The sequence below is a fragment of the Labeo rohita genome, chromosome 25 (genome assembly GCF_022985175.1).
Source record: "Labeo rohita strain BAU-BD-2019 chromosome 25, IGBB_LRoh.1.0, whole genome shotgun sequence".
Taxonomy (NCBI): Eukaryota; Metazoa; Chordata; class Actinopteri; order Cypriniformes; family Cyprinidae; genus Labeo; species Labeo rohita.
The window spans coordinates 21,877,589-21,904,635 of record NC_066893.1 but is presented as its reverse complement, the minus strand read 5'-3'; the positions used below and the strand labels follow the sequence as shown (position 1 = coordinate 21,904,635).

Below are 27,047 nucleotides of genomic sequence, written 5' to 3'. Positions count from 1 at the left end.
ACATTGGGAGTCACAGCCACTTGACCAGGGATTCCGCTGCCTCAGCAGCCTTGGTAAACAGGGCCTCTCTAACAGACATTTTGTAGAGCTGCAGGTTGGGCTACACCTAACACATTCGCCAGATTGTATAATCTGTGAATGGAGCCAGTGTCTTCCGGAGTCCTAAACGCAAGCTCTGTGACTCAGAAGACTGATATGGTGTAGAGCTTGCTATAGCACTTCCACCTTAGGGCGATTATGCTTCTTCAGTTCAGTAAGTTTCCCCAGGTGAACCCTGAACTACTCTTTCCATCACTCTAGCACATTACACGTAACCAAATTCAACAGAGGAACTTGCTATTAGAACCCAATACAAGGTAAATTGCCACATGTGAACACTTGTATTGGGTTGGTGCTCCACATGTAATGGCTCCTCATGCGGCCCCATGTGTGTATTTTCCACCTATATTCCATAGAGATGCTGTATTTTCCCTGAGACAGGCTCTGTCTCTGGGTTCTGAGTTACAGTAGTCTCTCCTTATGTGGAGCCCACCTCAGAATCCTCTTTATGTAGCACTCCCTATAGTATAGGGACCCCTAGTGTCGTACATGCGACACAACGTCTCGGGAATGTCTCAGCTACGTATGGTAATCCTTGTTCCCTGATGGAGGGAATGGAGACGTTGTGTCCTTCATGCCACAACTCCAGACTGCCTCTGAGTGGGTTGAGACGCTCTTGACTCCTCAGAACAGAACAAGTGAGCACTTGCCACGCTGGCCTATTTATACCTGGATGTCCGGGGCGTGGCCAGCTATGCAAATTCTGCACACCCAAATTTTATTGGCCTTTTCTCAATGTTGTCAGAGGTGTGTGGGCTACCAAGAGTGACCTCTACTGTCGTACTCTCGACATAACGTCTCTGTTCCCTCCATCAGAGAACAAGGGTTACCATACGTAACCGAGGCGTTTTTTTTTTTGTTTGTTTGGGGGTTTTTTTGTTGAAAAATGGAAAAAGGAACAGTTTTCTTATTTTTCTGTTTTTAACCCTTTGAGCGGTATGGTCCCACATATGGGATTCTTATTTCTGTGCCCCTGGGAGTATGGTCCCTCACATGGGATTTAGAACGTTCAGTGACATCACGCAACTGCCAAATTCAAACTGCGTTTTTGTGTGTTGGCTGGCGCTGAGCCAGAGAGGGACGCGCGCCGCGCTGGTCATATAATCACAGTTATGCAGTGTTTTCAGTCACATAACGTTTATTTTACGTTTCAGACATTTAAATACACATAAGTACTAGTAAAACAATACATTTAGAGTTCTCACACTGAAAACTGTTTTCATTTATGTTTCTGATTTTGAAACATTTTGATTTTAAAGTCAAAGCAGGACATATCAAAGTGGTAATTTCCACTTTACATTTGAGTTTTACCATCCGACATTGGATGTGGAATTGTTATTTCTGTGCCTCTGGGAAGTACAGTCCTACATATGGGATTATTAGAATGTACAGAGACGTCACATACTGACAGATTTAAATGTGTTTTTGCACTTTGGCTGGTGCTCAGCCAAAGACAGACATGCTCAACACTTGTCATATATCACAACTATGTAGTGTTTTCAAACACAGAGTGTTTGTTTTAGGTTTCAGATATTTCAATACACAAGAACTAGCAAAACAATAATTTTATAGTTTGTAAAATACACAATGATATCTACAGAAGCAGCAACATGCCATGTGAAATTATGAACTCATGCCATTTTGAAAAGTGAAGAATTAAATGCAAAGAGTCCTCTGCTGTGGACAAATTTCCTTGTGTACTTCTGTTTTGCTGTAGCTCACTCTGTGGCCTCCATCATCTTTTTTTTTCTTATAGTAATAATTCTTGCTATTGAAAAGTAATGTCAAATTTACCATGTGTCCTTTTGTCTATTCCTGCTTTGCTTTTCTTGTTCAACTAGGATGCTTTCCTGACTGTCCTTCAGATAAGCCATATCTAAATGAGATAACAATGACGTGTGTTGAATCTTGTACTACTACAACAACAACATCTACAGAGACACCTACAACCACTTCCACCACTACAACAACTCCTACAACAACAACAACAACATCAACATCAACAGAGACACCTACAACCACTTCCACTACTACAACAACTCCTACAACATCAACAGAGACACCTACAACCACTTCCACTACTACAACAACATCAACAGAGACACCTACAACCACTTCCACTGCTACAACAACTCCTACTACAACGACATCTACAGAGACACCTTCAACCACTTCCATTACTACAACATCTACTGTAACAACGACACCTATAATATCTTGTAACCACACCTATGGTTGTGAGTGGTCGAACTGGTCAGACAACAGCCCAGCCAGTATAGAACGCAAAGGACTGGAATCCGAATCCATTGATGCTTTGTTAGCTTCACAAAACAAAAGCTGTCACAAAGTAGTAGACATTGAATGCAGAGCGGTGGATTATCCAGATACGCCCTTGAGCGAGTTGCAGCAAACCGTGCATTGTAATGCATCCTATGGTCTGATGTGTTCAAATCAAGAGAATTTAAACCGCTGGAGACGATTTTGTTTAAATTATGAAATACGTATATGTTGCTGTCCTCCACCCCCTACGCCAATTACAACATCTACTGTAACAACAACATCTACAGAGACAGAATCAACACCTTCTACAACAACAGAGACACCTACAACCACTTCCATCTCTACAACAACTACTGTAACAACAACATCTACAGAGACAGAATCCATTACTACAACATCTACTGTAACAACAACACCTACAGAATCAACACCTTCTACAACAACTTCAACAGAGACACCTACAACCACTACCATTACTACAACATCTACTGTAACAACAACACCTACAGAATCAACACCTTCTACAACTACATCAACAGAGACACCTACAACCACTACCATTACTACAACATCTACAGTAACAACAACATCTACAGAGACAGAATCAACACCTTCTACAACAACATCAACAGAGACACCTACAACCACTTCCACTACTCCAACAACTACTACAACAACATCTACAGAGACACCTTCAACCACTTCCATTACTACAACATCTACTGTAACAACAACATCTACAGAGACAGAATCAACACCTTCTACAACAACATCAACAGAGACACCTACAACCACTTCCATTACTACATCTACTGTAACAACAACATCTACAGAGACAGAATCAACACCTTCTACAACAACATCAACAGAGACACCTACAACCACTTCCACTACTCCAACAACTACTACAACAACATCTACAGAGACACCTTCAACCACTTCCATTACTACAACATCTACTGTAACAACAACACCTAAAATATCTTGTAACCACACCTATGGTTGTGAGTGGTCGAACTGGTCAGACAACAGCCCAGCCAGTATAGAACGCAAAGGACTGGAATCCGAATCCATTGATGCTTTGTTAGCTTCACAAAACAAAAGCTGTCACAAAGTAGTAGACATTGAATGCAGAGCGGTGGATTATCCAGATACGCCCTTGAGCGAGTTGCAGCAAACCGTGCATTGTAATGCATCCTATGGTCTGATGTGTTCAAATCAAGAGAATTTAAACCGCTGGAGACGATTTTGTTTAAATTATGAAATACGTATATGTTGCTGTCCTCCACCCCCTACGCCAATTACAACATCTACTGTAACAACAACATCTACAGAGACAGAATCAACACCTTCTACAACAACAGAGACACCTACAACAACTTCCATCACTACAACAACTACTGTAACAACAACATCTACAGAGACAGAATTAACATCTTCTACAACAACACCAACAGAGACACCTACAACCACTTCCATTACTACAACATCTACTGTAACAACAACATCAACAGAGACACCTACAACCACTACCATTACTACAACATCTACTGTAACAACAACACCTACAGAATCAACACCTTCTACAGCTACATCAACAGAGACACCTACAACCACTACCATTACTACAACATCTACTGTAACAACAACATCTACAGAGACAGAATCGACACCTTCTACAACAACATCAACAGAGACACCTACAACCACTTCCACTACTCCAACAACTACTACAACAACATCTACAGAGACACCTTCAACCACTTCCATTACTACAACATCTACTGTAACAACAACATCTACAGAGACAGAATCAACACTTTCTACAACAACATCAACAGAGACACCTACAACCACTTCCACTACTCCAACAACTACTACAACAACATCTACAGAGACACCTTCAACCACTTCCATTACTACAACATCTACTGTAACAACAACATCAACAGAGACACCTACAACCACTACCATTACTACAACATCTACTGTAACAACAACACCTACAGAATCAACACCTTCTACAGCTACATCAACAGAGACACCTACAACCACTACCATTACTACAACATCTACTGTAACAACAACATCTACAGAGACAGAATCGACACCTTCTACAACAACATCAACAGAGACACCTACAACCACTTCCACTACTCCAACAACTACTACAACAACATCTACAGAGACACCTTCAACCACTTCCATTACTACAACATCTACTGTAACAACAACATCTACAGAGACAGAATCAACACCTTCTACAACAACATCAACAGAGACACCTACAACCACTTCCACTACTCCAACAACTACTACAACAACATCTACAGAGACACCTTCAACCACTTCCATTACTACAACATCTACTGTAACAACAACATCAACAGAGACACCTACAACCACTACCATTACTACAACATCTACTGTAACAACAACACCTACAGAATCAACACCTTCTACAACTACATCAACAGAGACACCTACAACCACTACCATTACTACAACACCTACTGTAACAACAACATCTACAGAGACAGAATCGACACCTTCTACAACAACATCAACAGAGACACCTATAACCACTTCCACTACTCCAACAACTACTACAACAACATCTACAGAGACACCTTCAACCACTTCCATTACTACAACATCTACTGTAACAACAACATCTACAGAGACAGAATCAACACCTTCTACAACAACATCAACAGAGACACCTACAACCACTTCCACTACTCCAACAACTACTACAACAACATCTACAGAGACACCTTCAACCACTTCCATTACTACAACATCTACTGTAACAACATCTACAGAGACAGAATCAACACCTTCTACAACAACATCAACAGAGACACCTACAACCACTTCCACTACTCCAACAACTACTACAACAACATCTACAGAGACACCTTCAACCACTACCATTACTACAACATCTACTGTAACAACAACATCTACAGAGACACCTCCAACCACTTCCATTACTACAACATCTACTGTAACAACAACACCTACAGAATCAACACCTTCTACAACAACATCAACAGAGACACCTACAACCACTACCATTACTACAACATCTACTGTAACAACAACACCTACAGAATCAACACCTTCTACAACTACATCAACAGAGACACCTACAACCACTACCATTACTACAACATCTACTGTAACAACAACATCTACAGAGACAGAATCGACACCTTCTACAACAACATCAACAGAGACACCTACAACCACTTCCACTACTCCAACAACTACTACAACAACATCTACAGAGACACCTTCAACCACTTCCATTACTACAACATCTACTGTAACAACAACACCTACAGAATCAACACCTTCTACAGCTACATCAACAGAGACACCTACAACCACTACCATTACTACAACATCTACTGTAACAACAACATCTACTGTAACAACAACATCTACAGAGACACCTTCAACCACTTCCATTACTACAACATCTACTGTAACAACAACATCTACAGAGACAGAATCAACACCTTCTACAACAACATCAACAGAGACACCTACAACCACTTCCACTACTCCAACAACTACTACAACAACATCTACAGAGACACCTTCAACCACTTCCATTACTACAACATCTACTGTAACAACAACATCAACAGAGACACCTACAACCACTACCATTACTACAACATCTACTGTAACAACAACACCTACAGAATCAACACCTTCTACAACTACATCAACAGAGACACCTACAACCACTACCATTACTACAACACCTACTGTAACAACATCTACAGAGACAGAATCGACACCTTCTACAACAACATCAACAGAGACACCTACAACCACTTCCACTACTCCAACAACTACTACAACAACATCTACAGAGACACCTTCAACCACTTCCATTACTACAACATCTACTGTAACAACATCTACAGAGACAGAATCAACACCTTCTACAACAACATCAACAGAGACACCTACAACCACTTCCACTACTCCAACAACTACTACAACAACATCTACAGAGACACCTTCAACCACTACCATTACTACAACATCTACTGTAACAACAACATCTACAGAGACACCTCCAACCACTTCCATTACTACAACATCTACTGTAACAACAACACCTACAGAATCAACACCTTCTACAACAACATCAACAGAGACACCTACAACCACTACCATTACTACAACATCTACTGTAACAACAACACCTACAGAATCAACACCTTCTACAACTACATCAACAGAGACACCTACAACCACTACCATTACTACAACATCTACTGTAACAACAACATCTACAGAGACAGAATCAACACCTTCTACAACAACATCAACAGAGACACCTACAACCACTTCCACTACTCCAATAACTACTACAACAACATCTACAGAGACACCTTCAACCACTACCATTACTACAACATCTACTGTAACAACAACATCTACAGAGACATCTCCAACCACTTCCATTACTACAACATCTACTGTAACAACAACACCTACAGAATCAACACCTTCTACAACAACATCAACAGAGACACCTACAACCACTACCATTACTACAACATCTACTGTAACAACAACACCTACAGAATCAACACCTTCTACAACAACATCAACAGAGACACCTACAACCACTACCATTACTACAACATCTACTGTAACAACAACACTTACAGAATCAACACCTTCTACAACAACATCAACAGAGACACCTACAACCACTACCATTACTACAACATCTACTGTAACAACAACACCTACAGAATCAACACCTTCTACAACAACATCAACAGAGACACCTACAACCACTACCATTACTACAACATCTACTGTAACAACAACACCTACAGAATCAACACCTTCTACAACAACATCAACAGAGACACCTACAACCACTTCCACTACTCCAACAACTACTACAACATCTACAGAGACACCTTCAACCACTTCCATTACTACAACATCTACTGTAACAACAACACCTACAGAATCAACACCTTCTACAACAACATCAACAGAGACACCTACAACCACTACCATTACTACAACATCTACTGTAACAACAACACCTACAGAATCAACACCTTCTACAACAACATCAACAGAGACACCTACAACCACTTCCACTACTCCAACAACTACTACAACAACATCTACAGAGACACCTTCAACCACTTCCATTACTACAACATCTACTGTAACAACAACACCTACAGAATCAACACCTTCTACAACAACATCAACAGAGACACCTACAACCACTTCCATTACTACACCATCTACTGTAAGAGATAAAAAACTTACTTCAGCCAGAAATTTACTTTTACTATGGTAAAATAAATATTCAACGATATCTTCAAAAGGCTTTTGAATTTTGGCACACTTTTTTCTCTGTATGGTGTTGCTATGGCAACTAGTAAACACAGTAAATTTGGTTAACCTAGCGTGTGTGGAAATATTTAAACCACGCGTGTTACAACTAACCCTGCATTAGGTTGTGCCCCGCCCACCCCTACATCATGTACTATTGGGCTAAGTATTGGCCTAACATTTGTTAGTTTCTGAAATACTGGCATTAGAAAGCACAACTAATACTTTAAGTTCCCTCTCACTCAGTCACGTTCAATGTTACGTCGACTGACGTCTGTGGAGTCCCGCTTGGGGGCCCAATCACCTCTGAGCTTAATAAAAAACAGCCAATGAACATTGGTGAGTGGAATTTGCATGCCAAGCCACTCCCCCGTGCATACAGGTATATAAGATAGCGGCGTGCATCCACTCATTGAGATTTTTGCTTTGGAGCCGGTCGCTTTGTGAGCTGTGTGGCAGGAGGAGCAAACGACAGACACAGTGGGTGTGACGTCAGGCCTCAGAGAGGCTTTTATTATACATAAAATAAACAAAAGTGTCCAAAAGGGGGGACTGAAGTGTCCAAAATAAACAGGGGATCTGGTGTCCTCGAAATAAAAGCTAAAGAATACAGATGTGTTTTAAGCAACGACTTAAAAATTCCAATAGTCTGAGCAGTTCTTATGTGTACAGGTAAACTATTCCACAAATTTGGTGCCACCACTGAAAATCCTTGGTCACCTTTCCTTGGGACCTGCACGCATTCTCAGTCAATGAATCGTCAATGAATCGTGCCTGAGTTTGGTCCAGCTGATTCTCACGTAATCTTGAGGCCCCTGCCTGTTATGTGCCCAAGGTTCCCACCACTCTTTTTGAGGTCAGGTGGTGAACGACACCTAACACCTTTGTGAGACCCTACAATCTCTGCGTAGAGCCCGTTCCTTCCGTGTGTTGGGTAATGAAAGGTAATTTGTGGGAGGACGGCTCGGTGTCGGCTTGCAGCGCCATTCCCTCATGGATCCATGTGCTTTCTCCCAGTTGTTCCTCCTATGTAAACTCTGGGTGCTCCGTTGCCCTACAGTTCAAACTAGGCAGAGTAGTTCGCTACTGTGCTGGCAGGGGGCCTCCTTCTCCTCCTCCAGCCATGGCATCATGTTTCAGTATGATTTTCACAGTTTATTCCCACCGTGTTCCCCTTCTAAAAAGTTAAAAAAAAAAAAAACTTCCACATGATTCTACATCTTGTCATTGTGCTCTGCCCCCAACGGTTGCTTCAGAAACCTGGCATCACTGGTGGGCCCCTTATTTGGCTCTCAGGGCATTGGGAAGGTTACGTATTGAGTTTCATTTGTTCTGACATGCTTGCCTGTCAACATTTGTTCCTCAGTTGTGTAACACAGTTCAGGGTTGTGGCATTTTCCAGAGGGACCCCATAGACATCAGTCGATGTAACGTCGAACGTGACTGACTGAGGGGGAACATCTAGGTTACTCTTTTGAACTGCGCTGAATGCTGGGATGCGTCTCGGCTCCTCAGCACAAACCTGAGTGGATGCCACCCGCCATCTTATATACCTGCATGTTCAGGGGAGTAGCTTGGCATGCAAATTCCACTCGCCAGTGTTCGTTGGCCTTTTCTTAGTGATTGGGCCCCAAAGCGGGACCCCATAGACGCCAGGGAATGAGGGCTACGAGAGTAACCTAGACATTTTTTACACCTCCCTAACCCTTACTGTTTTTTCAGTGTGTAGCTCGTTCCACACCCTTTTGGGTTTTAGACATGAATGAAATCTGAAATCATGCCATTTCTGAGGACTGTTCAGTCTAAGAAAACATGAAGAGTGATCAAAAACCGATCAAATATAGTTTATAAAAACTTAAAAAAAAAAAAGTTTTAAATGTATTGTTTTTTTGTTGTTTTCTTTAGTTAGTTATTTTAGTACACTTTTAACTGTGCATCTCAATCCCCATACAGTGTGAGCCAACAGATAATATCATACCTGACTGTGTTAATGGATTTCCACCTGAGAGAGTCTATTATAACAATGGCCGCTGTTCCAAGTATGAGTGTCCTTGTGAGTTTAAACTGTGCTCCATGATATATATATTGGGAATTGCATTGGGAATGCACTGTATTTGACTTTGTTTTAAAACTTTTTCTGAAAAAAAAAAAACAGGTATATGCAGCAGCTGGGGGGACCCTCATTACTTAACCTTTGATGGAAAATATTATACTTTCCAAGGAAACTGCACTTATGTTTTGTTCCAAGAAATCATTCCAAGATACAATATCAGTGTCCATGTTAAAAACTATTATTGTGATGTTAAAAAAAATCTTGCCTGCCCTGAGTATGTGATTGTGAACTACAAATCCTATCAAATAAAGCTAACAAGCAACACTAAAGTGGTCAAGGTGAGTGTCACAACTGCTTCACACAAATTTGTTCACAAACAAAATGAAAACCTATATATACTTTAAAATTCTTTCATTTTCATAAAATCACTGACAGGATCTTGCTCTAGATCAGTTAAATATAGACTTTAGGTCTATTTAATGGACTGCGACCCACCAGTTGAGAACCAGTGCCCGCATGTTGTTCATGGCACATTGCGTAGTATTCTAGAGCACAATTTTTATTATGACTCCAATATGCCTTGTTTCCCACAGGTTTATGTTAACAATGTTGAGATGAAGCCAACAATCCAACTGGGAGATTTAATCATCACCACTACTGACATTACAGTGCTTGTGAATGCATCTGATATTAAAGCTGAGATTTTAGTCAGTAATCTAGCTGTTTCTGTCAAACTCCCATTCTCTTACTTCCGTAATAATACTGAGGGACATTGTGGTGAGTACAGATCTGAGATCTCTTGGCATAAAATGATAATAATAAATGAATTTGTTTTTATCTGTTGGAACTTTACAAGGAGCAGTATATCAAATCTCTGCCTAAATGTTTATTTGTTTATTCAAATTATCTGATGTCTTGGTGTCTTTCTTTAATTCGTTGTCTTTTTTAAGGGGTTTGTGACAATAGTACAGCAAATGACTGCAGACTCCCTAATGGAACAATTGACAAATCTTGTGAGAACATGGCACGGTTTTGGATGCTACCCCCAGGATGCAATCCTCCTGTTGTACGTCCAAGTCCTACTTGTGCACCAGAAATGTACAATGCCTGTGAACTCATCAAGGGCAAGTAAGGCAAAGCCAATGCTTTAACCTTTCAAAACAACACCTTGACTGTTAACTTGTAGGCAATAGGTAGCAAGTGACAAATTTAATTATGTAAAATGATATGTAGTTTGTTTATACCATATACTTAAGTTTACAAATCACCATTTTGCAGTGTTTTAAAGGAACATTTCACCCAAACAACTGTCATCCCAAACATGATTTTTTTCTTCCGTTGAACACAAAAAGGGACATTTAAAAAAATGCCCTAAATGCTCTTTTCCGTACAATTACTATTCAGAGTGAATTGTATCATAAAATTTGTCCATAGGAATTAAGCATAATATTCCTTATTTTCTGAAATTATACAATAACAGTGGGTGTGGCATTACCCATTCCCATTCAACTTCATTATTTTGAAAAGATTCCTTAAAAAAAAAATCATGTTTTGTAAAACAAAGAAACATAACAAAGTCATATGGTGACTTTCCTCGAAATTTAGCTCGAGCCCTGATCCAACACACTTGAACAAGCTAATGATGATCTTCAGAATTACTTAAAAATTACAAGCAAGTGATTTTGACCAGGGTTGGAGCTAAACTGCAGGACAGTGGCCTAGAATTTTTACTTGTAGGTAAACTATCCTTTTAAGCATTTTATTTCTAGCCCTGAAGAATAATTATTGCTGCTTTTAAAAGTCACAATTCTGCATTTTCTTCACAGATTATTTAAAAAATGCCATGAGGTCATTCCATATCAAAGCTATTATGATGCATGCAATTATGATGTGTGCGCCCTTCAAAATAAATCTGCTGTGTGTATCAGCCTGGAGGCCTATGCACAGAAATGTGGCCAACAGTCTGTCTGTGTGGACTGGAAAAATTCAGCTGACCTTAAAGGGTTATGTGGTAAAACAACAGAATTAACCCACCATTGCATATCATTTTAATATTCCACTTTAATACTCCTTTAATATTCCTCAACAGTGGCAAGTCATTATGATATTTATGATCATTATGATTATTGATATGGTAGACATATCTAATACTGTTGCACCTTTTTTCCATAACAGAATACAAGTGCCCGAGTCACAAAGTATACAAGGGGTGTGGGCCTAAAATAGAAAAAACCTGCAGTACAAGGTAATGATCTAATCTCTAGTCTTGACAACATCATAAACATCATAAATGTAACACTGAATGCTCCAGATATTACTCTTTGTAACAGTTTTCTATTGCATTTAAATACCAGATACAATGATGAGTTCGTGGAAAATGATTGCCAAGGCAAAAATTGTCAAAAAATGTTCATGGAAGGTTGTTTCTGTCCTGACAACACATATCTAGTTAGTTCAACAATAGATAAATGTACACCTAACTGCGGTAAGAAATGTTACTTTGTTCACTCTCTTTGTTTGATAAATGATCTGATGTCATACCTTTGTTGATTTTTGTATCAATCCCTCCTTGTAGATTGCATGGGCCCTGATGGATTACCTAGATTGGTATGTCTCTGCTTTAAATTACATTTTCCTTCAAAAGCAACATGAAACGTACCATGTAGGATTGTGGTTTTAGTAAATTCATTGTTTAGTAAATAGTGTCCTGCTCCATGGTAGGATAGAACATGCATACTTGGGTTCATGAACAAAACTAACTAGCATTAACTGTCACTAATGATCTTTTTCTTTTGTAGCCTGGGCAAAGATGGACCTTTAACTGTACGATGTACCACTGCTCCAATGAGAGCTTTGGCATTGTGAAAGAGCCTATTATGTGCCCTACCATAAAACCTTGTGGCCATGAATACAAAACAACAATTGAAAACTGCTGTCCAACATGTGGTTAGTCCGAATAGAAAAAAGTTTTTGAGTAATTATGATTGAATGTATGAAACTTGTAAGTACTTCTAACACAGTACGTCATAATGAAAATAAACAAAACAAAACAAAAATGACTTATCTGGTTTGAGACCACCTTGTATGTGACCATTTAGAAATTGTTCCACTTTTCAACTAAAGAAAATAAATCAAAATGCGTTATCTCTATCCATGTAGTGTGTGATCTCGAGCTGTGTCTTCAGAAGAAATGTGATGTGGGATTTGAGTTAGCAGCAACTGCGACCAATAATAGTTGCTGTCCACCCTGTGGTAAGTCTCAGATATATTGTCCTTCATCTTCATTTAGACCAGTAGTATGAGTAATAGTTTACATATCATTGCTGTTACAAACTTGAAAAATAAATTCAATGCATATATATATATTTTTTTTTTATTTAAAGGGGTCTTCAGATGCCCATTTTCCACAAGCTGATATGGTTCTTTAGGGTCTTAATGAAAAGTCTATAACATACAGTACTTTGGTTAAAATTTCTCAATGGTGGTGTAAAACAACACCCTTTTTATGTTGTCAAAAATAGCTCTGTTTGCAGCGAGCTGTTTTGGTGCATATCCCTTTAAATGCTAATGAGCTCTGTTCTCCCCACCCTCTCTTCCATGGGGTGACAAACAAATTCTCTGAGACGCTGTAAACTTTAGCCACATTCCTCGTGGAATTTGTTAACCAGCACAATTTGCAAAGATTCATTAAAACAAGATATACTGGTTTCTTCTGTAGGTGAAGCTGGATCACAAATGATTCACACGAACATAGAGCACTTAGGTAGATCGGGGAGCGCGTACCTTTCAGCGGGAGTAAATGACGACTGCTGTGTTCATTATTACATCCAACAACAAAACACCTCGGTCACTTAGGAGACATTTTTGTCTACCCCTGCTTCGCTGTCGAAACAATGGCGAACATTTTACAGCTCACTCAGGGGCGGGACTATGCTAGTATACCAGTGCCAGTCAACAGACGTGGGAGGGGCTTGTGCAAAACTTTGTCACTCTGCCAAGAATCTGTGAACGGCTTGATCTGAGAAAATGGATATGATTTATAGGTGGATTTTTATCGTTATAGGGTGGTTCTGCACACACACTGCCAACACACATTTCAGTTCATACAACATGTAAAAGTAAATTTAGAATCCAATGACCTCTTTAAAAATAACTGTATTGACTGAATTGAATTAGTAAGCAGTTTCTAATATCATTTATTTTTCTGACCAGTGCGCAAAAAAGTCTGTGTGCACAATAACACTGAGTACCAGGTGAGTTGCTATGTTCATTTGTTTACTCTATTTATTACATATGATAGGAAATGCCTGGAATTTTAAAATGACACTAAGGCAAACACCACTGTTAAATTTAATGCCATTTTTTCCTATTTTTATTTATTGTTTAATTTGTCAGTTCGACCATGTGGTCTGCATTTTATCAGCTGTGGTCTTTTATTTATTTATTTTTTGTTCATGGAAAAAGTCATGAAAAAGTCAACAAGCCAACCCAAAAAGTTTGCTTGTTGGGTTCACATTCCTAACTTGGTGTTTCTCTCTAGCCTGAAGCTAAAGTCCCTGCGGATCCTTGTGACGAATGTTACTGTAAAATGGATCAAAGGACTCAACTGTATGATGTAAACTGCAGTTCTATAGACTGTCCATCTTGCTCTCTGGTAATAAATAAAATTTTTGTTCTGAAGCTTTGTATTATAAAGTCCAACCATATATCAACAAGTCACTGTGCTGTACATCACACATTATTCTCGTTTTTGCACTTCAAGGGCTTTGAAAATGTAAAACAAAAAGGAGAGTGCTGTGGAACATGTGTAAATTCTCCACTTCCAGAACAACAATTGTGTAAATTGTTGTTCTGGAAGTGGAGTTCTCCTTTAAGACAAGTTGGAGGTCAAAAGGAGTGAATTATTAAAACTAGACCTTGTTTTTGCATTTAAAGGGGTTTGAATATGTGGAACAAAATGGAGAGTGCTGTGGATCATGTAAACAAAGATTCTGTATTTATGATGCGCCAGATAACACCAGACGTTTTCTCAAGGTATTTTTGAAAATATTCTTAAGCATTTCTTCGATCTTTGAGTTCACTAGACAGCAAATCTGCTCTATTCTTCAAACCTCATATTGTCTGTCTGTCTGTCTTTTTGTTTAGGATCAAGAGGGGTACAAGTTCAAATGTACGACTGCTACCTGCCGTGAAATTAATGGCACATTTGTGGTTATGGAGAGCATTAAAAAATGCCCTGAATTTAATCCAAAGGACTGTGAGCCTGTAAGTAAAAACTCTAACTTCAAATCCACACATGAAACACTTGTTTAATTTGTATTTTATGACTGCTGCTACTGCTTAAACATGGATATGTGACTTTGACATATTATAGTTTTTTCCCATGATTTCAAAACTTAATTTTTAGCATCATTACTTCAGTCACATGATCTTGATTTATTATTATTATTATTATTATTATTATTATATTAGTAGAATTTTTTCTGGTTTTTATTGATGAATAGAAAGTTCAGAAGAACAGCATTTATCTGAAATAGAAGTCTTTTGTAACATTGTAAATGTCTTTATCATCACTTTCGATCATTTTAACCAAAAAAATAAATAAATAAATTATACCAACTCCAAGCTTTTGAATGGTATAGTGTATAATGTTACAAAAGCTTTTTATTTCAGATAAATAATTTTTGGCCTCAACTGTTTTAAATATTGATAATAATAATAGTAAAAAAAATGTTTCTTGAACAGCATATTAGAATGATTTTTGAAGGATCGTGTGACACTGAAAATTCAGATTTGATCACAAGAATAAATTACATTTTAAAACATATTCAAATAGAAAGCAGTTATTTTAAAGAGTAAAAATATTTCACAATATTGCTGCTTTTGCTGTATTTTGGTGAGCAGAAGAGACTTCTTTTAAAAACATTAAAAATCTTACTGTTCAAAAACTGGTAGTATATTTTAGTATGAAAATGTGCAGTATGTTTTGGAAGACTGGTTAAATGTTTTGAGAGATTTCACAATATTTTGAGAAATGTGTAAATGTTTTCTTTTCTATTATTTGTGTCTTTACAGGGAACATTAACATTTGACCAAGATGGATGTTGCCAGATCTGTAAGTTATGCTTTATACAAAACATCCTGACACACATTTTGTTTTTTAATGTTAAAATGGGTTCATCCACCTGTATTGTTTAAAATTGTTTGCTTAAAATGCAAATGTATTGCTCTTGAGAGTCAGCCACAAGCTTACCTGTCTCTATTGTGTCAGGTAAGTCCAGGAACTGCGTTCTTCAGAAGAACGTCACCCATCTGCATGTTGATGGTTGCACTTCCATCGAGGCTGTAGAAGTTACATCCTGCACTGGCCACTGTGACTCCAAATCAATGTGAGAATATGAGCACACATTGATCACAAACATAGTCAATAACTAACTAACTAACTTTAGGAAATGTAGATGGAAAAATGCATTTAAAACTTGCTACTTTTTATGCCACTGTATGTTTGTTATTTTAGATAACAGTTTATCTAACATATCTAACAGTTCACACAACAAAAACAAACAATGCTTTAAAACAGTAATGTGAAACCTTTGATACCAGCTGCTCTGGGTCTCTAAAAGTGAAATTAGCTCTGGGAAAGTCTTCAAACATTGTTTGTTAGCAACAGCCATTGGGTTTGATATTTTTGTCATCTATTCAATGAAATTAATATATTTTTAAGTGTGCCTTAGGCATCCAAACCTTTTTGGGTACACTATATCAGGATGCACTCGTAAGAGCATTTCCAACTATTCTACACTCATCTGCACAGGTATTCAGTGGACACAAAGACCATGATGCACAGCTGCTTATGTTGCCAAGAGGAGAAAGTCAACCATCGAAAGGTGACGCTGAAGTGTGCCAACAGCGAGACTGTTCATGACTACATGTACATAGAGAGCTGCAAATGCACTGCATGTGTACACTAGACGACCTCTGGATAAAAGGCCCTGCTTTAGCTTGACTACTGCTGATTTAAACATGACTCAATGTCATGTAAAAAAAAAAAACTTTTAAAAAATATAAGAGAGAATGATTTAAGCTGATTACTGCAGTTCATTAATAGCTAAAATTATTTTAGCAAATAATGCACCATTTATTTTTTCTTAATCTATGGTTAACTCCAAGCATAATCTGTTTAGTTATCTCTCAAAGGGGATTCTGGTCATTTCTTTTATTCTTTACAATGTTTAGTAGTGCATGATATAATGTTGTACTTTTTCTTCCAATTAAATGAATTATAATCAATAAAGCATAATACAGAGCATCAATTACAATCTTCACTTTTTTTTTTTTTGAATACCCAGAAATGTGCCAAGCTTTTGCTTGTTTGCAGTTAAATCAAAATCAAAAAAGTTTGCTTATGGTGTGTAAATATGTATTATGTGTTTAATATATATATACAGACACACATTACCAGTCAAAAATGTGTAATAATGTTTTTGAAAAAATATTTTATGCTCACCAAGGCTGTATTTGTTTGATCACACACACACACACACACACATGCGCACACACACACATACCCACACACACAGTTTAAAAGACCAGTGTATTGGTTTGGTAATACAAAATACACTTAATGTAAAAATTGTAATGGCCATGTGACGTATCTAAGTTCTTTGATACGACCCAACATCATTTAAGTACTCTTTCTTTGCATGTAACACAACAGAAACAAGAAATATTAGGCATGAAACAGGATATGGATTTTGCATTGCACAAATAAACATTTAAGATCAGCTTGTTGTTCCAGGCATCTTAGAGTGTACTCAATAGGAAATACATTTGAATATTGACTTTTGGTTGCCTAACAGGTCTAACAGGTCATGGAATGACTATACGGTGCATGGATTTGATCCTGTCTTAACAAACCGAACTGTATTTCTAAAGTCTGAAAAAAAGCAACATATTACTATTCATTTGTTGAGTTAACTAATAACTGACATAAGTTAATAAATATTTTGTGTTTGTTTTGTGTTCATCTAATGTGTAACAGGCAGTCTACTAAATCTAAAAATTCTTGTCAAGACAACTAAAGATTAGTAGAATTTAGCAATGCAAGGAGCTACAAACAGATTTTCAAATCCCACTATATAAAATGGTCATTAATTCATTTTTGAACTACTGGCAAAGATATTATCCTGATAGGAAAATATATTAAATCCAACAGTTGCAATGAGCTCTACATATACCTCAACATGCATCTCAAACACAGTGATGATCAACAAATGTTAATTCAGTAAAATATAAACTTTTAACCATATGCTAACCATAAGCATATTATTTACCTTATATAAAACATTTAAAAAACGTATGCATGTTTGTGTTAGCTATTTTGCCATATATGACAGCCAGGTGGCCTACGTGACTGTGATCTGCATGAAAAGTACAAAGGAAAGCACAGGAGATGGTACAGAAGGAGATGGGAATGAATAATGTGTATTTGGTGTGCAATGCTCCTTAAAGGAGAAGTCCACTTCCAGAATGAAAATTTCCTGATAATTTATTCACCCCATGTCATCCAAAATATTCATGTCTTTCTTTCTTCAGCTGCAAGGAAATTATGTTTTTTGAGGAAAACATATCAGGATTTTTCTCCATATAGTGGACTTCAATGGTGGCCAATTTCAATTCAGCTTCAAAAGGCTCTTCATGATCCCAGCTGAGGAATAAGTGTCTTATCTAGAGAAACAAAAATTGAGACAAAAACAAATTGATTTTAAAGGCTTTTTAAAGGGTTACTCTAACCTAAAATGAAAATTTTCTCATTAATCACTTAACCCCATGTCGTTCCAAACCTGTAAAGCCTCGTTTGTCTTCGGAACACAATTTAAGATATTTTGGACGAAAACTGGGAGGCTTGTAACTGTCCCATTGACTGCCAAGTAAATACCACTTTCAAGACCCAGAAATGTATGAAAGACATCGTCAAAATAGTCCATCTGCCATCAGTGGTTCAATCTGAATTTTATGAAGTGACGGGAATACTTTTTGTACACAAAGAAAACAAAAATAACAATTTTATTCAACAATTCATCTCCTCCACGTCAGCATAGTGCCATTTAGGAGAGTATCCGCTGGATGCAAATTGTGTACGCCAGATACGCTGTTTTCGTTCAAATCAAAACGTAAATATACATAGAATACATATGTGTGTGGGGTGGCTGACACAGAACGGCGTACGCAGTTTGCGTCCAGTGGATACTCTCCAAAATACCGTTACGGTGGTGCTACTTGATCATTACATAATCATGTTGGAAAAGTCGTAGGGCGAAAAACTTGAAATCTTATTTTCTCCTCCAACTTTAAAATTGTACATCATCGTTGTTTTACCTTTTTTGTAAAGGCCTTTTGACTTTCTTTAGATGTTTTTGCTTTGTAAACACTCAGTCGGTACTCCCAGCTATATGTCATGTGCGTGACTACGTAATGTGCAAGGTCAAGCTAGTGCAGGATGAGCATTTGTGGTTAAAAAGTATATAAATTTGTATTTTCCTTAGAAAATGACTGATTGCTTCAGTAGATAAGGCCCTTATTCCTCTGCTGGGATCATATAGGGCCCTTTGAAGAAGCTACATTGAAACTGCAGTTTGGACCTTCATCCCGTTGGCTCCCACTGAAGTCCATTATGTGGAGAATAATCTTGGAATGTTTTTTAAAAAAAAAAAAAAACTTAATTTATTTTCAACTGAAGAAAGAAAGACATGAACATGTTGAATGATATTAATGAATGAATTTGACAGCTCATTAAGAAGTCCTGAATGTGTATGCTTTTGGTCACCTAGACAGAGGGTAAATAAAAGAAAGACTAACAGGTGGAAATGAAGCCAAAGAATCTAATAAGTAATTGTGGAAAGTACTGGGAATAACACACCAAAAAAGTGATCTGTTAGCTCATTAAACAGTGACTGTTTCTTCCAATAAAGTCTTATTTTGTATTCTAAAACTTCAACTTTGTCTATTTTTACATAACCTTAAACCTACATAAATGGCAGTGATCATTTTTTAATAAGTTGTGACATTTTAAGCTACAATGCATGCTGGCAACTTGCACAAATTTGTGCATCCCAAAACTTTGTTAAAATGAGTCAGTTTGGAAAGTTGGGACAACATTTAGACAAGTTTTGAACAAACACTTGAGTGTCTAAGTAAAATCAACAAAACAGCTTTTGTTAGAACATGTTTCTTCAATTTACACAATTGAAAAACTGTACTAAAAAAATCTTTGTGCATTTGGTAGCAGAAATTATTACAAATTGAATTTTTGTGGTTGGTCCTGCAAAAAATGACAGAATAACATCTTTAATAATGCTTTGATAATAAATAATGTCCTAAATGCACAGTAAATCCAAATATCTTTATCCTGCTAACCCAGAACAACAATTAGCTAAGTAGACATTAGTTTAACTTTGCATTAGACTGTGCAGCTTCTCTAGAAAACTGTTGCATCCCCACTGTCAAGACTCACATGCTTGTTTTAAGGATACACCTTTTGTTTTAATTTTGTTGTAGTTTTTTCTGTGACAAAGTGTTTCTCAACACGAAGGTTTGCATAAAGCTTGTTTAGTCTTAAACACCTATAGGCTTTAAACATTTATTTTGTATATGCTGGGCTCCTCCTTCTGATCACAAATTACATCCTTCCGAAGAAAATTAGAATTCACTATAAAAAGACGAGTTTTGGCAGACCGCTCACATTAGCTCTTGAGGATGGTTTTTGCCTCAATATGGACTGTGAGGATGTCCCAGATGTGGATGCTGGGATGGGTCGTCCTACTGGTGGGGCTGCAGACAATACAAACAAGTTAGAAGAACAAAAAAGATTAGTTACTGCAAGAAACACTCACAATATTAACTTCACAATACGACTGTCTGTGTGTCTTTCTTTTTTTAAAGGCTTTATGGAGGATTATGGTTTTACGGGAGATCCTGCTAACTTTATGTGGCCAACAACAACAGCTGCAACATCAGGTAAACATGTCAATGTGGTTCACAAAGAAACTATAAAGTTACAAAATTATTTATGGATTCCTGGTAAAACTGGTATAAATTACTCACCCTCATGTCTTTCCAAACCCATAAGACCTTCGTTCATCTTCAGAACACATATTAATACACATTAATATACATTAAATACATATTAATATACATTAAATTGCTGGGGATAATTGTGACAGATGCATCACAAAAACAGAAGTAATACATAGACTAAAACTATAAGAAATATGCTCGACACGAAACACAGTATATGTGCACGCTGGTGTAAGTTTTTGCATTCTCTTTTAGGCTATTTTATTCCAGTTCATGACGTAACCACGTCAACAGCACCTGTAGCATGTGGGGAAACTTCCACTTCAAGACATTCGATGGGGACTTTTATCAGTTCCCAGGCACATGTGAGTATAAGCTGGTGTCTGAATGCCAAAGCCTCATCTGCCAGTTCTCAGTTCACATAAAGAGAACAGAAAACTACAGTAGCCCAAAGGTCACCAGAGTCTTGGTTACCATCAATGACATCACTGTCAAAATCACGGCAAACCAGGTCAAGGTTAATGGAGAAATGTAAGATTCTGGGGAACTGAAGTGCTGCTCACTTCCTAAAGCAAACACAAAAAAGATAAAAATGTCATCTAGTTTTAATTTGAATCTTTTCTTTTATTTAGTAAATCCCTGCCTGTGCATGTCGCAGGAATCCTTGTAGAAGAGAGCACAATTTACATCAGGCTCCATTACAAAATGGGCAACACTGTCATGTGGAATAAAGAGGATGCATTTATGGTGAGTAATTTTTGCCTGTCAGTCATCTGACACCAAAATTAATAACTTTTGTAAACTAGCAAAATGAACTGTAAATATTTATAATTCATATCTTGCGATCAATTAATAATAAGGTGGGCAGGTATTGGTGGTAAACAGGATATGCTGGTTAGGTATGTTTTGAAGCATAGCAGCTGGGTTGAACTGGTGTGAGCTGGTCCTGAGCAGGAGCTAGTTGCTTAGGACCAGCACATGACCAACTAAAAACCATCTTAAATCAGTTCAAACCAGCTGCCATGCTTCAAAACATACCTAACCAACATATGCTGTTTTTCCTTTGATGCTGAGATCTTGAAAAGCTGTTTTTCCCTGTGGTGCTGTTTTAGGTGGAGCTGGACTCCAAATATTTAAATCAAACCTGTGGATTGTGTGGCGATTTCAATGGGGTTCTATTTTAGAATGAGTTCATTCAATCAGGTGTGTTGTTCTAATTGACTGATTTCGGCCTTATTTTGTCATTATTTCTTAAAGGCACAATATGTACGATTTTTTTATTAAAATATCCAAAAACTCCTAGAACAGTGTTTTAAAGTTTGCTGACTTGTGTATTTACATTATCCCAAATGTTTCGAAGAATGTTTAAATCCAGAGAAATACTACAGCAATTTTAAATATAGATGCAAGCAGCGATTACCTGGGCTCAATTTAAAAAGGATTTTTTGCCATTTTTTTTCATGTGACCTCAGATTCAGCTCACGTTGTAAGTTTATCTCAACGATATCTCATTCAGTTCAAAAGTTATAGCCGTTTTAGTAAAGGCAGCCCTGCCCCTTTCGAACGTTTTGGCGTCCCTTTGTTAAGTTAAACATTTTTTTTTTTAGATAACTGTTGATATTCACTGTCCAGGGAATCTTCCTGCACTGGTTTGGCTCTGATTGGGCATAAAACCTAGGACTTGTTCGCAAAAGTATGTTTTTCAACAAATGCAAAATACTTGAAAATTTAAGTGACAGACGAATCCGAGGCATGCAGTTTTGTGTGGCATGAGCCAAGGATTCCAACGACATAAGACATTTGACCCTGCAATGAAAGTTTTAGGAGTTATGAATGATTTCATACTTTTGATCACTGTAGCGCCCTCATCAGGCCAAGTCAGTTTTACATGGAGATTGCTGATCCTTGGCCTGTCTAACAATTACAATAAGGTTTCAGCGCTACGCACTTTCCGCCTCCAAAGCTATAGCCCCATCCTGCTTCAGTGACGTTAAAAATCTTTAACACCTTAGCTTATCCATAACAATGATTTCTGCCAGAGTCCCGCTGGATTGCATCAGCTGTGGGTGTGAAGACAACAACGGCAATAATTCCACACTCAATCACAGCATCATAAAACTACGCCTTTGTTTCTTTGTTTGTTTTGAATATGCACCCTCTAGCAGCAAAAACTTACATATTGTGCCTTTAATTCAATTCAGTAAGAGTATGTCGAAAAACTCGCATCTTGTTTTCTTCAAACTTCAAAATCGTCCTACGTCGCTGCAGAAGTATCGACCCAATGTTTACAAAGTGAACATGCAAAGAAGATCAAACGCCCTTTACAAGAAAATGGTAAAACAGTAGGACCATTTTGACGTTGAAGAAAATGTCATACACTAACTGGCTGGGATCATTTATAGCCTTTGAAGCTGCATTTAAACTGCATTTTGGAAGTTAAAACTTGGAGGCACCATTGAAGTCCACTATACGGAGAAAATTCCTGAAAAGTTTTCCTTAAGATACATAATTTCTTATTGACTGAAGAAAGACATGAACATCTAGGATGACAAGGGGGTGAGTACATTTTTGTCCTGGAAGTGGACTTCTCCTTTAATAGGTGAGCACAAATAATAATTGAGCAGGAAATCAGCATATTAGAATGATTTTTAAAGGATCATGTGACACTGAAGACTGGAGTAATGATGCTGAAAATTCAGCTTTTCATCACAGGAATAAAATATATTTTAAAATATATTTAAATTGTAATAATATTTTATTTTATTATATTACTGATTTTACTGTATTTGTATCAAATAAATGCAGCCTTAGTAAGTATAAGAGATTTAATTAAAGACATTTAAACATCATAATGTTTCCAAAATTTTGACAACCAGTATGAACAGAGAATATATTAATGTTGGTGACTGAAAATGGCTGCTCAGCCCCCCTAAAATTTTGCGATTCGCTGCATAAACTGTACACAATTTCATGATCGCCTCAGTCCCCTTTAAATTTCATAAGAAAATTGTGTGGACTGCAGAACCCCTGAGATCTGCCATAAGCATCTTTAATTCCTTTGCAAATTCTAAATCTGTAATATCCAAATGTGAATTTCTATGAATATTGAATGATTCTATGAATGTTTTAACAATGTGCTTACTACCTTTCTGGGCCTGGTTAGATTTCGGGTTGCATTGTCTATGCAGTGTCAGAAAGCTCTTGGATTTCATCAAAAATATGGGTTTGGAACAACATGAGGGTGAGTAATTAATGACAGAATTTTCATTTGGAAACATTCTTAACTTTTATTCAATCTTTCAGTTCATCAGACAAAAATCTTCCATTCTTCAGTCCTAATGTCTTATGTTAGGATGGAGAAGTCGACTCCTCTAAATGCGAACTGTTACCTGTCATAAATTGAATGGCTTGTTTGCGACTGAGAAGAGCGAAACAGAATGTCCTTACTTGAGTTCATTTGACTGTGGGCCTGTAAGTAGAATGTCTAGATTCAGCTCCACATCTAACACATCCTCTAGATTTCGAGATATATATAATTTTTTCACGTTTTTCCAACTATTGAGAAAGTTTTGTACAGCCCAAGTAAACTTGTTTGTTTTTGCACTCCAAGGGGTTTGAATATGTGAAAGTAGAAGGAGAGTGTTGTGGAACATGTAGACAGGTGGCCTGTATTTATGATGCACCAGACAAAACAGACATATTCTTAAGGTACATTTAAAAACATTCTCAAACTTTTCTTCACTCTTTCAGTTCATCCAGAAATCTGCTCTGTTCTTCAGCCTTCATGTACAGTCTCCTTTTGTTTAGGCTGGAATGGAGTACAATTTCAAATGTATAAATGCTACCTGTCTGCGAAGCAATGGCATGTTTATGACAATGGAGAGCTATAAGCAATGCCCGCCCTTTAATCCAGTGTGACTGTGTGCCTGTAAGTAGACTATCCATAATTCGAAGCGTGCACATTACACGCTTGTTCTACTTGTATTTATTATGCATGTCGTCATTTATTCATCTACATATTTTTCCATACAATAAAAGAGAAAAAAGAACACCTCGTAAAAGTAGTTTTCTAGTTTTCTTGGTGTAAGGGACAAAATGCTTTGACAATCTTATGCAGTATAAATACAAAAAAACATACAAAAAAGTGTTGATTTTAAATGGAGACTCAGAGCTCTTTTCGTTCAGAACACAACAAACCTTTTTACTTTCACTTTTTCATACAACACGTCAGGGAAAGACTATATATATATATATATATATATATATATATATATAACAACAGCACCTCGCAGTGGTCACCGCTTAAATTACAAGAAACACTGCTTAATACTTTAATAGCCCTTAACTAAGATAAAAAACATTCTGATAAGAGTGCTTTCCAACAAAAAGTCTAAATGGCAGTGTTTCTGCCACAGAATAAAAAATACTTTTTTTTATCGCAATTCGGAGCTTGTCTCACAATTTTGACTTTTCCTTATGCAATTCTCAGAATTGTGAGACAAACTCAGAATTGCAATACAAAGTAAAATTTGAGTTAAAAAGTTAGAATTACATTTTTTTTTTTAATTCTGTGGCAGAAACAAGCTTCCAATGTTTTTTTTTTGTTTGTTTGTTTGTTTGTTTTGTTTTGTTTTTTCCACAGCATAAAAAATGTTTTAATTAATTGATACTTTTTCCACACAATTCTGATTTTATATTTCACAATTCTGACTCAAAATTCTTTCAGAATTTCAAGAAAAAGTCTCAGTTGTGAGATAAAAAGTCATTATTACCTTTATTTCTTTTCGCGAGAGTTACTCTGACTTTATTTTTTTGCAATATATATATATATATATATACATATATATATACAGTACTGTGCAAAAGTTTTAGGCCACTAGTGTTTTCACCAGCTAAAAAATGGTTTAAAGTAAGTTATTTCTATCTTTTGCTGTAGTGTGTCAGTAAAAAATATCGGTTTACATTTCCAAACATTCTGTTTGCCATTAATTGTAGTAATCTAGTGAGATTTTTGTTTGCACAAGGAGTCTGACAACAGCCAGTGCTCCACACTGATCTAATCTCATCATCATCCAGTCTGTCTGGAATGACATTAAGACACAAAACAAACTGAAACAGAATAAATCCAGAAGAACTGTGGCAACGTCTCCAAGATGCTTCCAGAGACCTACCTGCAAAGCTACCTGAAAAATTTTGCGCATGGGCAAAAGGCAAAAGCTGCTGTAAAAGGGCAAAAGCTGCTGTAAACGCAAAGAATGGTCGCACCAAATGTTGATTTCATTTAGTTAATAGAAGGTAATTGATAAAGAAAATCTATTTATGACAGCATCCTCATTTTACAGCATTTTTACACAAGTGCCTAAAACTTTTAAAAGTGCTGCAGCTTTGCAGGTAGGTTTCTTGAAGCATCCTGGAGACTTTGTCACAGTTCTTCTGGATTTAGTCTGTCTGAGTTTGTTCTGTTTCTTCATGTCATTCCAGACAGACTGGATGATGATGACATCAGATCTCTGTGCAGAGCATTCGCTGTTCTCAGACTCCTTGTGCAAACAAAAATCTCACTGGATTATTACAATTAATGGCAAAATGAATGTTTGGAAATGTAATCTGATATTTCCTATTCACACACTACAGCAAAAGACCGACTTTAACTGATTTTAAACCATTTTTTAGCTGATGAAAATACTAGTGGCCTAAGACTTTTGCACAGTACTGTATATATAAACAAAATGGCTATTTTCACAGCAAAACCCGCCCAATGTTACTCAAAACAAGTCCAAAAGTAGCCCAATCGCGTTTCGAGAGGGTCCCTCGGGGAAAATCGCGTTCTGTGCGGTAAAATACATGTTTTTTTTTGGCGGGGGGATCTCCTGGTAAAATTGGCATTCCAGGGGCTAAATATTACGGTGACCGGGAGGGGACACCTTCGGTTCACTTAAGTTTGTCGTGGCCACGTCATATCAACTCGTGGAAACGTCATATTATGTTGTGGCCACGAGATCATTTTGTCGAGGTAACGACATCCTCATTTCTCGTGGCCACGTCTTATTATGTTGAGGAAACGACATGCGCTTCTCGTGGCCACGAGTTTAATGCGTAAACAAACCTGCGTGACCATAGTAACCCGGGATTATCAGAGACCCTA

At 37.4% G+C, this 27,047-nt stretch overlaps 2 protein-coding genes across 2 annotated transcripts in view; one reads left to right on the top strand and one right to left on the bottom strand.

Moving 5' to 3' along the window:
• LOC127156245 (mucin-2-like) overlaps positions 1–17,127 on the top strand; it is a 40,771-nt gene extending 23,644 nt beyond the window's left edge. The window contains exons 28-46 of the mRNA XM_051098991.1: positions 1,941–2,247; positions 3,148–7,687; positions 9,727–9,826; positions 9,929–10,164; positions 10,420–10,603; positions 10,777–10,954; positions 11,653–11,837; positions 12,002–12,071; positions 12,181–12,311; positions 12,402–12,433; positions 12,625–12,772; positions 12,986–13,078; positions 14,039–14,079; positions 14,367–14,480; positions 14,762–14,860; positions 14,972–15,091; positions 15,902–15,941; positions 16,098–16,215; positions 16,641–17,127. Of these exons, the coding sequence (XP_050954948.1) occupies positions 1,941–2,247; positions 3,148–7,687; positions 9,727–9,826; positions 9,929–10,164; positions 10,420–10,603; positions 10,777–10,954; positions 11,653–11,837; positions 12,002–12,071; positions 12,181–12,311; positions 12,402–12,433; positions 12,625–12,772; positions 12,986–13,078; positions 14,039–14,079; positions 14,367–14,480; positions 14,762–14,860; positions 14,972–15,091; positions 15,902–15,941; positions 16,098–16,215; positions 16,641–16,797 (6,893 nt within the window). The 3' untranslated portion in view covers positions 16,798–17,127. The remainder of the gene's footprint in view (positions 1–1,940; positions 2,248–3,147; positions 7,688–9,726; positions 9,827–9,928; positions 10,165–10,419; positions 10,604–10,776; positions 10,955–11,652; positions 11,838–12,001; positions 12,072–12,180; positions 12,312–12,401; positions 12,434–12,624; positions 12,773–12,985; positions 13,079–14,038; positions 14,080–14,366; positions 14,481–14,761; positions 14,861–14,971; positions 15,092–15,901; positions 15,942–16,097; positions 16,216–16,640) is intronic.
• A 3,441-nt stretch (positions 17,128–20,568) lies between these two features.
• Positions 20,569–27,047, bottom strand: part of LOC127156243 (mucin-5B-like) — a 126,165-nt gene continuing 119,686 nt past the window's right edge. Inside the window, 1 exon segment of the mRNA XM_051098990.1 lies at positions 20,569–20,656. Coding sequence (XP_050954947.1) covers positions 20,569–20,656 — 88 coding nt within the window.